The following is a 17,192-nucleotide window of genomic DNA, read 5'->3' as shown; positions in this document are numbered from 1 at the left end:
TTAGAAGTCTAAAATGAGAATATTCAAAGAGAAATGTCGGAGGAGCTTGAGTTTGTTGCCCATCCCTGTTTGTTTGAACCGCGAGAGGCGTCTACTCTCACCGAAGCTTACGCTACGCCTACATCCTACGTCATGCGTCGGGTCAGAGGTCACTCTCAACTCTCTCGTCAATGGGCGTACGTCCGGAACCGGGAGCTAGTGATTACAGTTTATAAAGTTTTATTTAGAAGGCCTTTATCAACCCCCTAGAGCTGTATGGATTACTTTTATGATGGATGGATGCGCGCGCTTTTTTTGGGCTTCAAAAAAATGGTACCATTCACTGCCATTATAAAGCTTGGAAGAGCCAGGATATTTTTTTATATAACTCTGATTGTGTTTGGCTGAAAGAAGAAAGTCATGTACACCTAGGATGGCCTGAGGGTGAGTAAATTATGGGATAATTTATTTTTTGGGTGAACTAATCCTTTAAGAGTGTTTAACACTCTTCTCCTGTTTTCTATTCTTCTGTAATCCAGAATGGCAGCACAGCTGAAAGGTTTGTTTGACTGGCGCCCTTTACTACTTTACATTTGCATTTCCTTCAGCCTGAGGCGTATTCATTTTACTTTTGGTGTGAAAGGGCCTTTACCTTTGGCAATAGTATAACTTTTGTTTCTTTTTTGTTGTTAAAATCAAATAAGTAAGCCCAGCCCAGGGTGAGAAAGAATAACGCAAAAGTAACTCAATGCATAACTTTCCATAAAAAGTAACTAAGTAATCAGTTAGTTACTTTTTTTAGGGAGTAACGCAATATGGTAACGCATTACTTTTAAAGGTAACTTTCCCCAACACTGAGGATCAGTGTACAAACAAACTGAATGAAATTACCTCTAATGTGGGTTAAAGTTGCATCTTTAACAATTACTGGAATCAGATCATAAGTAAATGATGCTGAATAGGACATCCCAGAATCACTCACTTCTTAATATCAAATGAAGATCCTCCGCTATGTATCTTATGCCATCTCTTAAGCATATTTTATGAAATTGTTCTGACTTTTGTATAACAAGTCCACCCTGAGACCATATCAGAGTTTTTAATCCAAAGCAAATTATATAGGTTTATAAATGGCTCCTTTACAGCATTTGCACATGTTCGCGATGAAAATAGCCAAGGAAGCTGACATGATGTTAAGGCACAATAAATAACCATCAGTTGGTGTAAACATCAGTTGGTGTAAAATCACATTATTAAAATCTAAATCGAGCCCATATGCCATCATGTAAAACTACAGATATACATGATAAAGCTGTGACATACAGTGTGTTGCATGTAATTTACAGCATATTTTCAATTGAATGAACTCAAGAAAGTATTGATTAATGTTTCAGATCACCAGACATCGAGCTTTGAAGAACGTCTCACGCATATCCGCCTTTCAGCACCTTGTAATTTCCTCGAAGTGGCCGATCTTCTTGTGTTTTCTTCTTCTGACAATCCGAGAATGACACGGTCTGTTTGGCATTACGGCACTATTTTCGTGTTTATTTTCTCAGCACTATAAATAACCCGCTCGTCTCAGCAGTGAGCACTAAACAGGGCATGATGGTGATAACCTTTCATTAATTTTGGGTTTCCTCCCTCGTGGATTTATTATTGTTAGGAGAGGCCAGGTGTTGCGCTGCTCGGACTGTAATTGTGAGCAAGCTACTTAGTCGAAGACCACAGCGGTAATAAACCAAATTGCACAATAAATCCTTCCCAGATGGCCTGCAAAATAGTGCACACCACTCTGTCAGTCTGCGTGTGTGTGTGACAGAAGACATGAAGTTACATTTTTACACCTCGCATACTCTCTCGGGTGTCTGTGACTTACTGCCTCGTGATTTATGGTGTCTCGGGTCAGTTTGCTGCCTGAAACAGTTAGAAACTGTATTTTTTCATGCTTTATGTGTATGAATTTCAAATCATATTAACCATAATTCCTGTTACTCAAACAGTAGAGCATGGCGCTAGCAGCATCAAGGTCATAGGTTTGATCCCCAGGTAATGCATGAACTGATAAAATGTGTTACTTGAATGCAATGCAAGTCACTTTGGATTAAAGCATCTGCCTAATGCATAATTACCTAAATGTAAATATAATTCAAATAATTTTTCACAAATGTTGTCATCTTTTCTCACTTCTGTATATTGTGTTCTAGCTATACATTGTTTTCTAACTGGGTATGTCCTGCACAACAGTGGAGTTCACCCAAAAATGTTAAAAAAATTTAAATTAAAATTACTCACCCTCATGTCATTCCAAACCCGTGCGACTTTTAGTTTGTCCTTGGAACATAAATTAAGATATTTTAAATAAAATCTGAGAGATTCATGTCCCTCCATTGACTGTCCATCGTAAAATTAGTCCATTTGAATCAAGCGATTTATTCCACATTTTACGAAGAGACTCAATCACTTTACATGATGATCAGATTGTATTTATGCTTTTATACGAAACAAAAATGGTATTTTGAAAAATGCCTCTTTTTTATTTGTACAATAAAAGTAAATGGCGTCCAATGTTGTTCAAAATATGTTTTGTCGAATTTGAATCGAATTTGAGGTTTTCACAAATATTTTATTAAGCCCTCGACTAGCGATCCCTATGCTCCAAATTACAATTAAACATCTACAATTATCTTTATTTGTAAGTTTTCTGAGGTGTACCCTCTTTTTTTTTTGGTTTGTTTTAATCCATGAAAAAATTCAATTTTTCTCTGCTCGCTTCTCGGCGAATGTGCTTCCCCTAAGCACAAGTTTGGTATCGTTGTTTGGTAAGTTTGGTATCGTTGTTTGGCAAGTTTGGTTTAGTTGTTTGGTATCGTTGTAAAGCAAAGCATTCTAACTCTGTGAATATTCATAGCGAATTCTCAATGGACAAATGAACCAATGAAATGCGATTTTAAGATTCATGCCGATGTAAACAAGTCCAGCTTGTTGCTAAGCAGTCACAATAATGCCTTCGTGATTAATCAAAACACCCCACGCTGTGGCGGATTGTGGTATCATGGAATATCCATCCTCTGAAAGGACGAAAAGGAAACTTTTCAAGTTTTCAAGCTTTTAATTCAATATTTCGTCAATATATGCCTGTTGTTTTTTATAGATAGTGAGAGTGCTCAGTCTTTAGTGGCTAATGCTTTAAATGCACTGCAAATGTCTGTGAATCTTGTCGGAGCAATTGACATGACTACTTCAGTGATAATATGCCACCACCAAAACAAGATGATTGTGGACATTAACGTTGCAAATCTTGAACAATGGTTGGGCATTGACACAATATCAATCTGTCCTGACTGAATTAAAATGAACTTTGCTAGCTGTGTTGATCACTATTAATCTGGCCACACATCCATGCAGGAAAAATCATGAAAATTATTTCTCAGAATTGAGTCTTTTTTAGAAACTTAACACGAGATGGTCAATTCGTTATATATTGTTATCAATATTTTGTTGCATAATTTTGCTGTAAAAATGGATTGCTTCATGTGTAGCCCTTAACCAGTGACACTCTTCTCAAACTGACTGCTGAGCAGACAAATCAGTTAGGGAACAATGTTAAATATTCTTTATTCTTATTTATTCTTTAAGTTGAACATATATTTCCCCTATAGATATGGGTTTTGACTTGGTGTGTGCCAAATTTGGTGGTAATACCAGGGATTTTAATGTATTGTGATTTTGTTTTGGAACCTTCAGAAAACTTTAACTAGATTTTTCTTAAAATTGATTTTGTTGACTCTAGCAACTTCAAACAGGTGTAGCTCATTAATTTAACAAATTATACATCATTTTGAAGGTTTTTAATGGAGAATGTGGAAATAACAAGAACTCATGGTAACACTTTATTTTACAGTGTCCTTGTTACAGGTTACATGCACTTACCATAGAAATAGCAGTAAATTATGCATAATTACATGCAACTAACCCTCAACCTAATCCTTCCCTAACCCTTTAGTAAGTACATGTAGTTGCTTAATATTACCCAGTACTTAAATATATAATTACAATGACACCTTAAAATAAAGTGTAACCGAACTCATTTTTTAAAATTTGGTCATTCTGACTAATTGTGCCAGAACCGGTCACAAAAGATAACAATTTAAATTTTTGAGAGAATTATCCCTTTAAGTAAAAAAACAAAACAAAGTATTTATCCATGAAGTCACGCATAAATCATCACCTGTGCATTGCATTCTAGCAGGAAAGGGATGTTTGTCCACTAAATCCGTGGTTCTCAACTGGTGTGTTGTAGGTTTGTATGAAGAATGGAAAAGCACTGCTACATAAAAGAAATGCAACTAACAATATAACTAACCATGTATAAAAATACTTCATCTACTTTTAAAAGGGAGGAGAAAACTCTTTCCAGATATTTTGCTGATGCCATAAGTTGTCTGCCCATTCAAACTCTCATACAAAATCTGCTTTGTGTGAGGAATATTGGTTCATGATAATTTAAAACCATCAAAATGCTTCTTTTTTTTTATGATAAACAGATTTGGTACTTGATTTCTTGGAGTAAAACCATGAAACACTGATCTGAAAGGTTTCATCTGTAGGAGCTTGAGTTGGGACTGAGTGATGGTGATTCAGCTAAATCCACTGGGTTGTTGCTGAGTCACAGTCTCCTGTGATGCCAGTCATGCATGTGCGAAGGTTTCTGTGAACGGAAAGGACGGCCGCTAGTTGAAAGCAGATTGATCAGGACCTTTTATTTAACTCACTAAAGGACTTTGAGTGCTTGTACATTGACAGGCGATCAGGAATGATGACGCTGACCATGAGTCAGTCTTTTGTGGAGCATCTCTCCATTGTGTGCCATACAAGCTGATGTTTACGGGATCCTTACAGTGACCTCTAGTGCTCGACTCCATACTGTATGTGAGATACTGTCATTTTACCTCTTGAATAGCTGCGTCATTCACATTCTGGAGTTGGTTTTAAAATACGAATATGATTGTGTTGTAATTTTTAAAGTTGCATTTCTATAAAAGTGTACAACAGACTTTGATAAATGTGCTCTGGTTAAACTCAGACACTTTTTTAACATTATTATAAAGTGATGAGTAGATGATCAGGGTGTTTTGAGCTAATTTGATTGTCTTTAAAAAATTATGAGTTGTAAAAATGATTGTACTGGGGGTGTCGGGTTGTTTGTATATTTCCATTTATTGCTTCCATTTCCTAGCGTTCTTTAAATTATCTTCTTTTGTGTTCCATTGAAGAACTAAAGTTCCATTGATTTATTTCCATTGAAGCTTCAGCTACATTTAAAGATGTCCTTCAGTTAAAGACTGTGTATGACTCTTGCAGAGACAGATGATGGAGTTTTATTAGTTTAGGTTCTGTAATCTGTGTGGGAAATTGTTAATCCAGCATCAGACTTCCTCCTACTGGAATGACTGGTTGGAGAATAACCAAACATGCCTGTGAAAAGCCTTCACGTTTCTCCTGACATGTGAAACAGAGTTCACTTGGTGTTTTCCTGTAGCACCAGGTGCAGATGTTGGCAGGCTTGGCTTTCGTAGGCCATTATTCCCCAGGAGTTTTTCCTGATTCCAGTCTTTCTATCAGTCTCAAGGGTCTTGTTTTTTGCAATGACAGCAATTTTGCTATACGACTCTTTCAGTACGGACCACCATTGTAAATTTGATTAGTGCATGTGAAAATTGCCCTAGTCTACTTCTAATGAATATATTTATGAGTCCAATGTACCAATCAATTTAATTACCAGTAGCCAGCTGGTAAAGTCAAGTTCAGGGATTTATTTTGGTCTCCCAGAATATGGAAATATTTTCCCCTTGATGTCCCTGTAACCTATTTATATATATATATATATATATATATATATATATATATATATATATATATATTTATATATATATATATATATATATATATATCACACCTATATATTTAAAGTTTTTTTAATATATTTTTATATTGTAATAATTTCGCATTTAATCTCCAAACTAAGAAATTCTCCAAATTAACAAAGTCAGGGCTCAATTTTTCTATTGGCCCAGTCAGACATGTTCAGATTTTTATATGCCCTGTCAAAATGAACAAAAAGTTATTGGGCCCTATTTTAACGATCTAAGCGCATGGTCTAAAGAGCATGGCACAAGTGCACTTAGGACGTGTCCGATTCGGACAGTGGATTCCACTTTAGTTTAACGACGGGAAAAATAGTCGGCGCGCCAGGCCGCATGGTCTAAAAGGGTTGTCCCTATTCTCTTAATGAGTAATGGGTGTGTTTTGGGCGTAACGTGCAATAAACCAATCAGAGTCTCATCTCCCATTCCCTTTAAATGCCAGTTGTGCTCGTGCCCTGGCGGATTCGCTATTTACATGACGGAATTTGATAGTGGAAGACTGAACGCAGAGCGCAAACGGATCTGCTCGTGTGCGAGGTTAAAGTGCGCAAGCAGACCATCTACGGGACAAGCCGGATTCCACAGGTAGGTAGGTCTAACAGGTAGGATATAAATTGAAGTTATCAAACACTTCACAGACGTCACTGCATAAATTATAAATTAAATATAGATTAAAGCTATTTAGTCAAGAGCAGTGAGGGATTTTCACTTTTTTCTTCTTCTTTTCTTTATTTATCCTTAAAGGAGAACTCCGGCGCAAAATGAACCTCGGGTGTAATAACACATTGGTACAGACTAAATCGTTCCCTGAGATTTGTTTTCATGATAATCGAATGTAAAGAGTTTTATCTCTAAAAACAGTTTAGCTTATAACGCTAGTATATTGGGCATAACGTAAGCAAAAAGAGATCGCTAGTTAATACCACCAACAAGGCTCAAATTAGCCCCACACTAACACGGCAGCATAATGAGGGTCCTTACATGCAAACCGAAGCATTGAGAACTTTGTAAGTGTATAGACAGTTTAATAAGAAGATACTTTACACAGACAGTACAGTTAGCGCATACAGACAGGAGCCATCTTGGAAAACAGTCTCGATCAGTCAAACCACGAACACGGTGATACGTGAGCTGAACTGTGACTTGGAATCTCATATGGTCCGTTGTTTCCGGAAGAAAGCACTGAGCGCATAAGAGAAGCACTTAACGCAACAGAGAAAATAAAAAAATAAATATAATTTATCTTATCTTCAATATCGACACGTACTGTTCGCTCACCCTCGTGGTTCGATTGGTCGAGACTGTTTTCCAAGATGGCTCCTGTCTGTATGCGCTAACTGTACTGTCTGTGTAAAGTATCTTCTTATTAAACTGTCTATACACTTACAAAGTTCTCAATGCATTTTGCATGTTTGCATTCTCAGGTTTGCATGTAAGGACCCTCATTATGCTGCCGTGTTAGTGTGGGGCTAATTTAAGCCTTGTTAGTGGTATTAACTAGCGATCTCTTTTTGCTTACTCTATGCCAATATACTAGCGTTATAAGCTAAACTGTTTTTAGAGATAAAACTCTTTACATTCGATTATCATGAAAACAAATCTCAGGGAACGATTTAGTCTGTACCAATGTGTTATTACACCCGAGGTTCATTTTGCACCGGAGTTCTCCTTTAATGACAAACAGAAGCAGGTTTATTAGGCTGCTGTCACTTTAAGACCTGCCGCACATGATGTGGATCTCGTTTTCTCACAACTCTTTACGTTAAATAATCGCAAAGAGTTTTGTGCTTTGTTACTTCTAATAGTAGGGATCATTGTCAAAGTTGCATTAAATTATTGAAAGTGAATGCATGATAATGTACATATGCATTCATTTATTTATGCATATAATTAAAAAACTATGAGCTATGTTCCTGTGACACTGTTTAAATCTGCACAGAAACCATTCAAGCCACAGCTATATAACACAGCTCAACGTGAGCTCAAAAGTGGCATTTCTGAAAATAAAATGCAGTTGAATATAATAGTTTGGGCTCTATTGTAAATTTTAACCTTTAATATTATAGTAATTGGATGGATGGGTGGATGGATGGGTGGGTGGGTGGATGGATGGATGGATCGATGGATATAGATAGATAGATAGATTTATTAAAATATTTTAAATCATTGATGATATTCAATTATGAATGAAATAATGGTAATGCAAATTAGGGGGAAATGTGCTCTAATGCTGCATACTATGCAAAATAATTATCTTTTTTGATTTTTACGTTTTGTGAGATGCAAACCGTCTGTTCAGGAGCGTTTTATATGTAGACAGTAAGTCTAACAGTAAATGTCTTCTTTTTAAAGTAAAACGATTTCCTTTTTCAAGTAGCATTAGTGTCTACGGCCATCCACTTCAGTCAAACGTCGTTGAAGAACGTCTAAAGTTCATTTTTTTTCTTTTCATTCATGAGAGGTCTAGAACCTAATCTTACTAGATCAGTGTGTTCTGCCAGAAAACCCTCAGCAAACTCAACTTCCCAGGCCTGTTTTTGTTTCCATAAATCTATTTTATAAATATTATATTTTGTTGACGTGTTTGCTTTGCGGACTCCGCCGTGATAGGTGGTCTCTGTTAATAATGAGTGAGATAAATTTCACCGTTCACTTCTTTTTTAGCCATTGAAGAAGTGTCAGTGCTCGGCCTGGTTTGAATGTAAGAGACGTCCATTCATCCGCAGCGAGTCTGGCTAGAAGACGTCTTCCAGAGCCAGACTCAAACCTGTCCCGAAGCCCAGACGCCTGCAGGATGTTTGGGCTTGAAATGGGTTGGGATGTGGAAGTACGGCTGCCACCTCCAGTCCAGGTGCTCACGTTGACATATGTCAGAAGCGCTCGGGTGCCCGAATCAATTAGCTTCTGTCGTGTGGAGCAGGGAGGACAAATTGGCAAAGTGTTTTGTTTAAATAAATGGCCTTGGTCTAGTTTTTCCACGGGGAGCGAGGCTTGAAGGAATGTGTGGTCTCATCGTTCTTAGAAATAAGTCGTTGCAGCATCGTCCGTTGACAACACGTTTACTTATTCACACCGTAGCAAAACCATAAACTGAGACCTCCTGGCTGTGGCCGCACTGTTGGAGATTGTGTAACGTGGAATATTTATTGAGTTTTAATCCATCATGATGGGGTTTTTATATCGTAAGTTCATGTTTTGCTGTTTAATTGTCATATGGGACCATTTAGGAACAAAGAAGAGATGCAGTTTGAATAAACCCTCAAGCATTAAACTTTTTGCACAAAACTCGTCCCGTTTGATTACTTTTCTAAGGCCTCATATTTTCACCTGCTGGACGATAAAACAGGCAAAAAAACTCCCTCGGACATACACTGAACGACCCGAGCCATATCTAGGGACCAGAAATTGTTTTTGATGTAAATGGGAAACACTTATTTTATTTATCGAACTGCCCGTCTCACAGGGACTCTGAGTTTCGGTAAACATTGATAAAGTCCGCTGCCAAACATCACCATTTAACCGCAGAACACAAGCAAAACATTCCATCTTGTCGAGCCGGACGAGTTTGTGTTCTGGCGATAATGCTGCTGTGTTACTGTTTTTCACTAATTGTTTTTGACAAATGTTTTTCCTCTGATTTCTCATTGTTATGAAGCAAGACACAAGGTTGCTTGGAGACCAACATTGAAGGGTTGTTTTGGTAATTGGGCGAATCACAAGAAAACATGAGCAGGTCACATTTCACCCCCTAATAATAAAAAAGAAACAAGTGATTAGATGTTAGAGTAAATAATATACATTTTTTAGGACTCTTTATTAGGGATATTCACCAGGATTATTATTGTTAACTAAAACTGTAAAGAAAAAAAAAACATTACTTGAAACAAAATAAACATTAACTGAAAGAAAAAAACATAACTTGTTTAAAATCAGCTAGTTGTAAAGGCAACATTTCTCATTATTGTCTCATTTCAACTTGAAATACTAAAATAACAAATTAAAAAAATAAAACTAATAAATACAAATGAATAAAACTATTTTGAAATTTTTTGAAATGACAAAAACTACAAAATTACTAAACATTTTAACTAAAATTTAAATAAAATTATAGATAATTTTAAAATTAATAAAATAAAATAAAATGAACAAAACCTAGTATATCAGTGAAACTAAAATAACACCCCTATTTACTGAATATAATATAATATAATATATATTTTTTGCGTTGACATTTTATAGACTTTTAAGCATATTCCCTTCTTTATTCTCATTTATATATATATATATATATCAACATTAACTACATTAAATGTTGCATTTTTTTTAAATATGGGGGAAATGTTCTTAATCGTCATAAAATAATATATTCTTTATTCAAAATATATTTTCTTATTTCACTCTCTTAATTCTTGATGACCCAAGAGTGTTTTTGACAGGTGTTGTGTGATTATCCATGTCACTTACTTTTAAAACATCGCAATGTTCCTTTGAAACTCCACCGTAACCAGTGGCCCGGTTTGTGTTGAAAGTATAATGAAGTTTTCAGCCATCACGTTCGATTTCCAGGTGATTTGATCAAGCCGCGAGTGAGCTTTCCAGCTTAAGCAACCTAAAATCTGCCCGTCTGGTATAGGTGAGTTCTGAAAATATCGGCGCTTGTTTTATTTTGTCGTCTTTCAAAAGGAAATGGTGTAATTGATCTTTACAAGGACGCTGTGAGTGGAATTCTCCCCGGTCTTCCTGTTACCTTTTCCCAGTGTAATCAAATAATGGATTTGGTTTCAGAGCGCCGCAGTAGCAGAGGAGAGGAAATTATCTTCAGCAGGCTTGTTTATTTGACTTCTGCCATTCTGTTGCATGAAAGCTCTGCACTGTAACGTGACATGAACCAGAGACCCGCCGAGGCCAGTGTCGCTTGGAAACGTGTTGTAATTAAAATTGATCTGTCTAATTAAGGAACAAGACTTGTGTGCTTGTGTGCCAGGCATCTGTCTCTGAAGTCATTGGCACTGAATGCATCGTCGTGTTGAGCTATTTCAGTGTTACTGCTCTTATATGCAAGACTGATTTTTTTTCAAGTTTTCGGGGGTTTTGTGTACTGTAGCATAAAGATGCATCATATTTCTGGGCTGATCTTCATTTACTCACCTTTGTATTATAAGTTTCTCTTTTGAAACATTTTGTTTGAGTGTTGAAATTGTTCCCGTCCAGCGATTGAAAATCACTTACCGTACATTTGGGTGACGTAATGATAACAAACTTTGATTTTGCCCACAAGAATATCAATAGATTTGACTTGAGGGTAACGCTTTACAATAAGTTTCATTAGTTAACATTAGTTATCTACCTTAGTTAACATGAACTAAGACTGAACAATACTTCTTCAGCATTTATTAATCTTAGTTAATATTCATTTCAACATTTACTAATACGTTATTAAAATCAAAGGTTGTATTTGTTAACATTAGTTAATGCACTGTGAACTGAGATGAACAAACAATGAACAGCTGTATTTTTATTAACTAACATTAACAAACATGAATAAATACTGTAACAAATGTATTGCTCATTGTTAGTTCATGTTAGTAAATACATAAACTAATGTTAACTAATGAACCTTATTGTATAGTGTTACCGATTTTAGTTAGTGTTTTTCAGCATGGGTTAGAAACAGGGCCAGCTGTCAATCAAACCATCATTGGTCCCTCCCTCCACTACTGTGTTTACATATCAGATTCAGCCTTCTGTGTTTTCAGCGAAACCATAAACGATAATATCGAGATGGGTAAAAACACCCTCAATCTTATGAATACCTCTGTAGTATGATAACTCAGGCATTTCAGAAATGGTAAAACAGTCCTTCGCCGCTCGAGTAAACTGTCAACAGCCTGGAAAAAGTCCACAGAGATCCCAGTGTTCGTGGAGTCTCTGAGCCATCCCGAATGGAATAACCGGAGCGACTTCATTTAGCCTCACGGCTTTGATCAACCTGTAAAATTAGAGCAATTACTAAAATTAATCTGATATTTTGCAGAAGACCGTTTTATGAGCCAGGAATTGCAAATGGTACGGAAAAACCTTCCTTAAGCTTGAAAAGAGCCATACTTTTAAGGGATCATGTTTTTTTTTTTTTTTTTTTTTTTTTTTACTTTGGGCCAAACTCAATGAAAGCCTTTCCTTAAAAGTGGATTTGTGTGCATTTAGGGAAATAAATGATTATTAAAATGCGTTTTTACTCCTGGTTTTGTAGTGCAGATTAAGTCGAATAGGTCATACAAGTTAATGTACGAGTCAAAATCCAGAGTATATCAGAATACTGTCCTTTATAAATATAACTCCTCGGGAAAGGGGTTCTGGTTTTCCGAGGATGATGGGAATTTTGGCTCGGATGCGTGCGGAGAGTGAGGGATGAGATTTAGCATACTTACGGCCATTTTTGTCTATTAAAAACTATTCCTCTGTGAAACGGTGGGACAGACATGGCAGTCGGTATGTCAACCTTGGTGTGATGCCAGGCCAGAGAGATCTATATTAAACTCTTCTGGCGCGGGGCGGTAAATGCTCCCCCTGTGTGTGCATGTGTGGGGTCCGTTCTGCTCGCAGACTTCACGCTTGCATGTACGCTCGCGAGCAAATATATTTATGACCAGCAAATGTTTACAGACGCTGAGAATTGCTTGTGTGTATTCCAGGACTCAAGGTGGATTAAGTTTTTACCTCTTCATGAAGAATAGCATCTTTTTCTTTTTTGGACGAGTTGTAGTCAGTTCTGTGAGTTTAATTGGCCCCACACTCCAGAGTCGAGGATATTTCAAGGGCCCTTCAGTGGCTTTACCAACAAGAGCTCTTTATTGAGGATAGCATGTCGATAGGTTTTTTCCATTGCCTTTTCAGTTTAAATTTAAAATGATAAGAAAAGAAAAAGAAAAAAGTTGTATTTAGTTCAAGTCCAAATAGGTGGATCTCACTTATTTCTCCAAATTAAAAGGGAATGAACCTTTTAAGGTGCAGTTAAGCACATTTTCAAATATAAACCAAAGCATTTAAATCCTATAAATGATCAATCACAATTGGATTTTTTAAATGGAAAAAAGTCTTAACAGTGCTTTAAATAGGCTTCATGTTTTTGTGAGATTCATCCAGATATGTTTTGATGCCTAATGTCATCTTTTAAGTTATTTTATTCTTTAAAGTAGGGCTGTGCAACAATTAATTGCGATTAATCATGATTAATCACATCCAAAATAAAAGTTTGTGTTTTACATATATATGTGTGTGTACTGTGTATAATTATTTTGTATAAGTACACACACATGCATGTATATATTTAAGAAACGTGTTATTTATATAATATAAATATATGGATATATAAATATATCTACAGTATATACATGCAAATATTTCTCAAGTGCATGTGTGTGTATTTATATATACAAAAACACACACATATATTATGTAAGGTACTATGCACTGTAAAAAAATATTGTTGGTTTAACTTAAAAAATTAAGTAATCTGGTTGCCTTAAAATGTCAAGTTCATTGAAATTGAAAAATTGAGTTAATACAATGGAGATTTATTTAATCATCAGAAACTCAAAATATTATCTGAACCACATAAATTATCTAAGTTGATTTGACAAAAGAAAACATGTTGTGATTACAAATCATGAAAATATTTATATTATGAAAATATTGTAAGTACACAAACTTTTATTTTGGATGCGATTAATCGCAATTAATCATTGCACAACCCTACTTTGATGGTATTTGTTTTACATTTTTCAGATTGTATTTTATTCTCATATATAAGTGCGTCCTCAACATGAAATCAACTTTTTAACTAAGGAAGCCAGGTGCACAAGTAATCAAATCTTGCTCTTTTTCTGTGTTTATTATTACATACGTCACAGATCATTATTTGTGGTTTAATTCAGTTCAGTTCAGTATATTTATATAGCATATACAGTTCCAAAGCAGTTTCACAAAGAATAGTTTTGTTAAACTCAATCCTCCTTTTCTTTTTTTTTATCCTTTTGTAAGAACGGGTTTAAAAATATCAGTAAGTTAACACTACAGTCCTTCCATGAGATTTGCCATAATTCTAGAGCATTCATGGGATATGTTGATTTACATAAGAACAGCTATCATTTCCACCATGATGGATGAGCTGTTTTTCCTCTTTTGGCAACAAAGTGAAATTATAGCACTTCACCAGACATATTTCATTACAGGTTTTTTTGACCTTCTCAAGCTTAAAGATTTATTTCCATGTGATTTAGACATTCCTCTGTAAACCTCTCATGCACTGGCTGATAAAAAGGTCGAGATGATTATGTCTTTTTAATCTTTACATTAACCAGGACACATAAAACAACTGTTAAAAACACTGCTACAAGTTATTAATCCTATTTCTAGGCTGTTTATCCTGTTTCCATATCCAGACCACCATCACGTGGTATTTTGCTGTGGTCTGCTCATTTTTATCCGTTGTTTTGATGCATTTCTCTCTGTTTACATTGCAGACAAGGACATTTTCTGTCACATTTGAGTGAAATAGTCATACGTTCTTGCACAATACCTGAAGCTCACATCACGCCATAAATCCTGCTCTCAAAATAAAAGCCCTTATCAGTTTCCTCAAGGTCTTTAGACTGCACATGCAGTGAGTCAGTTGCCTAGAACGCGCTGATTTTAAAAACATATTTCGGTAGATGTTAGCGAGCGCTGATTGTTTCTTTGCTGATTGAATTGCCTTTCTTTCCTCCCTCAGCTCCATCAGGCCGCTGAAGTGGCCCTCCTGAGAGGGGCCAGGGTCATTTCACCAGAGGATATCATCTTTCTAATGAGGAAAGACAAGGTAAAAGCACACAAATATGAGACATTACCGCAACATAAATCATTACCCTTCCTTTTTATGGACTACTGGTTTGGTTATTGCTTTTGTAGTTCTGTTGCTTTACAATCACAGGTTGAAAGCAAGAATCGGGGCTGGGTGATATAATAAAACATCTTTTCTAACCCCATGTTTTGTTATGTATGTGATTTCAGTGAATTAGGCAAGTAGATTCAATAAGTTTAATGCAGAAACTAAAACACAAGCATTTATAAATATAATGAATCAATCAATCAAATAAAGGTTTTTCACTGGATATTTTACAAAACATTTGAATAAAATGTACATGATGAACTTGCTTGAATGGTTGTGCACAGGAAGTTTGATTTGATTCATTGAAATAGACAATCTGAACTGATTCACAGAAATTAATCCAACTTAGCATTTTTATTCATTTTTGCCATATTTTGATATTCAAAATGCTGATTAATTCAGTATTTCCAGCAAAATTGTGAATGTATCACCCAGCTAGAAAGAATTGAATTTCTTGAATGTTCTAGAGAAAAAAGAACTCAAAGATCACCGTGAGATGATGGATGGAAATTGTTTTAGTTTAAAAATTGAGCCCGTTTCTTTCTTTCTTCTTTGTTTTATTCTCTAAGAAAAAATTACAGCGGCTCATCAAGTACATGCAGTTCAGAGACTACAAATCCAAAGTCCTAAAAACCATCGACGATGAGGAGCCGCTGGATTCAGGTATGAGATGTGTAGCATTTTCTGATTCATCCGCTAATTTTTTACAAATATTTTAAACCTGACTTTTTGATAACAACAAACAATGAATCATGCACTTTAATGTTAAATCACGTGTATTGCTGAGAGAAAATAAGATCACCATCACAGCATGTTTTATTTTGGAAGAATTCAAATGACTCGGTTAAAAATGGAACCATTTCTGAATGAGAACCAGTTTGCGACTCCCAACCCAAGTTAACCTATGGTGCTTTCATATATATTGCAGCTTAGCATGTTTTCCTTTCGAATGATTTTCTCCATAAGATATTCAAAACATTTTCCCCCCATCAACGGCCGTTGCCTTAAACGACGAAGCCGTGCATAATGAGCAGAGTCGAGCGAGGTCATTTCGTACGCCACAGTCAATCAGCGAGAGTCATTAACCAAAATGCAGACAGAAGCTTTGGCATCAATCTGCTTTGAACAGCGCTCCACCGCCCTCATCAATACCACCGAAAACTGAGCACGAGGGAGGAAAACCATCCGCAGAAGCAGCGGACGCCCCGTGTAATGTCATGCGGAGTATCATTAGGACTCTTGCTCCTCATCTAGAGTGTAACTTGAGAGATGGAAGAACATGGAAATGCAGCGTTCCGAGAGTCTCTGTGTCTGAACGCAGATGCTTTTCCATGGCTCCCTCTTTTTGACGTGTGGCTCTTCTTGCGTGTTGTTTTACCTCTGAGAGTTTCGTGACCCTATCCGTGACGCTTTCAATCGGGAGGTTATTGTTCCCTGACTATTATCTGTGTTATTGGATGCGATATAAAATATAAGAGGGAATTGTTTCAGTGTGAGGAGAGAACAGCCTCTTTCTGTCCTGGGAGGCCTGCGGTGGGAGCCGGCCTGTGTTAGGACGTGGTTTTACTCTGGTGTGGTGTGTTCGGAGGGTTGCAAAAGAGGGCAACGTAGAGCAGTTGGGTTTTGATATCTTTCCATGCAATACAGTGTTCTTGCAGTGACCCCTACAACAAAACTACACTGCAAATGAGGAACTTCTGTTCAACCGCTATTGTCTTTTTTTAGGTTGCTCAGCAGATTTGGGGTGAGATATAGTGTAGCGTGAGATTGTCATTGTGAAATCCTGTTTATTTTTTTACTATGTGTTCCAACATGATCTTATTGTGAGCAGTGCATGTTAAAATCTGAAATGATTTCCCTTTTATTTTCCGTTTAGAGACACCTTTCACCATGTGTTCAATTCTCAGTGTAAAAAAAATGGTCTTGCATGTTTTTTTCCCCCACTGAATATCCTGTTTCGGAAATATTCATAGTTACGGAAGTAAATATGGTGGCAGGCTCTGTTGGTTGAGTGGTTGGTCGTGTTTAGACATTTAGACGCATTGCTCTGTAAACAGACGCTCAGTTAAATGTATTTATTTAGTTAGATTTAAATGCACCATTTCATCATTATTAGATTACCTAATTGTCCAGTTGAACACTTCTGACCGTTTTTTTTTTTTTTTTTAATTCTCTGTGTAAAATATTAGGTCTCGCCTATTTTTTCGAGTTGAATATCCTGTTTCACTTGGAAATATGAGTAGTTATGGAAGTAAATTGCAAGCGCTGTTGGTTGAGTGGTTGGTCGTGTTTAAACATTTAGATATATTGTTCTGTAAACATACGCTCAGTTAAATTAAGGTGGGTAAGTCAAGTAAAAA

The 17,192-nt window shown here is 36.3% G+C and overlaps 1 protein-coding gene across 4 annotated transcripts in view; it reads left to right on the top strand.

The window, feature by feature from the left end:
- Positions 1-17,192, top strand: part of supt3h (SPT3 homolog, SAGA and STAGA complex component) — a 147,171-nt gene that overhangs the window by 71,738 nt on the left and 58,241 nt on the right. For 3 of the 4 annotated variants that reach the window (XM_056255947.1, XM_056255949.1, XM_056255948.1), the window contains 2 exons: positions 14,677-14,763; positions 15,402-15,495. In XM_056255947.1, the coding sequence (XP_056111922.1) occupies positions 14,677-14,763; positions 15,402-15,495 (181 nt within the window). Of the gene's footprint in view, positions 1-4,886; positions 4,908-14,676; positions 14,764-15,401; positions 15,496-17,192 lie in introns of those variants that run through there. The other variant, XM_056255950.1, reaches the window with a different exon arrangement.

This window comes from Rhinichthys klamathensis, unplaced genomic scaffold (assembly GCF_029890125.1).
Source record: "Rhinichthys klamathensis goyatoka isolate OS25496 unplaced genomic scaffold, OSU_Roscu_1.1 h1tg000123l_1, whole genome shotgun sequence".
In the NCBI taxonomy this organism is placed as follows: Eukaryota; Metazoa; Chordata; class Actinopteri; order Cypriniformes; family Leuciscidae; genus Rhinichthys; species Rhinichthys klamathensis.
Note: the sequence above shows the minus strand (reverse complement) of the source record. Positions and strands in the feature narration are given on the sequence as shown.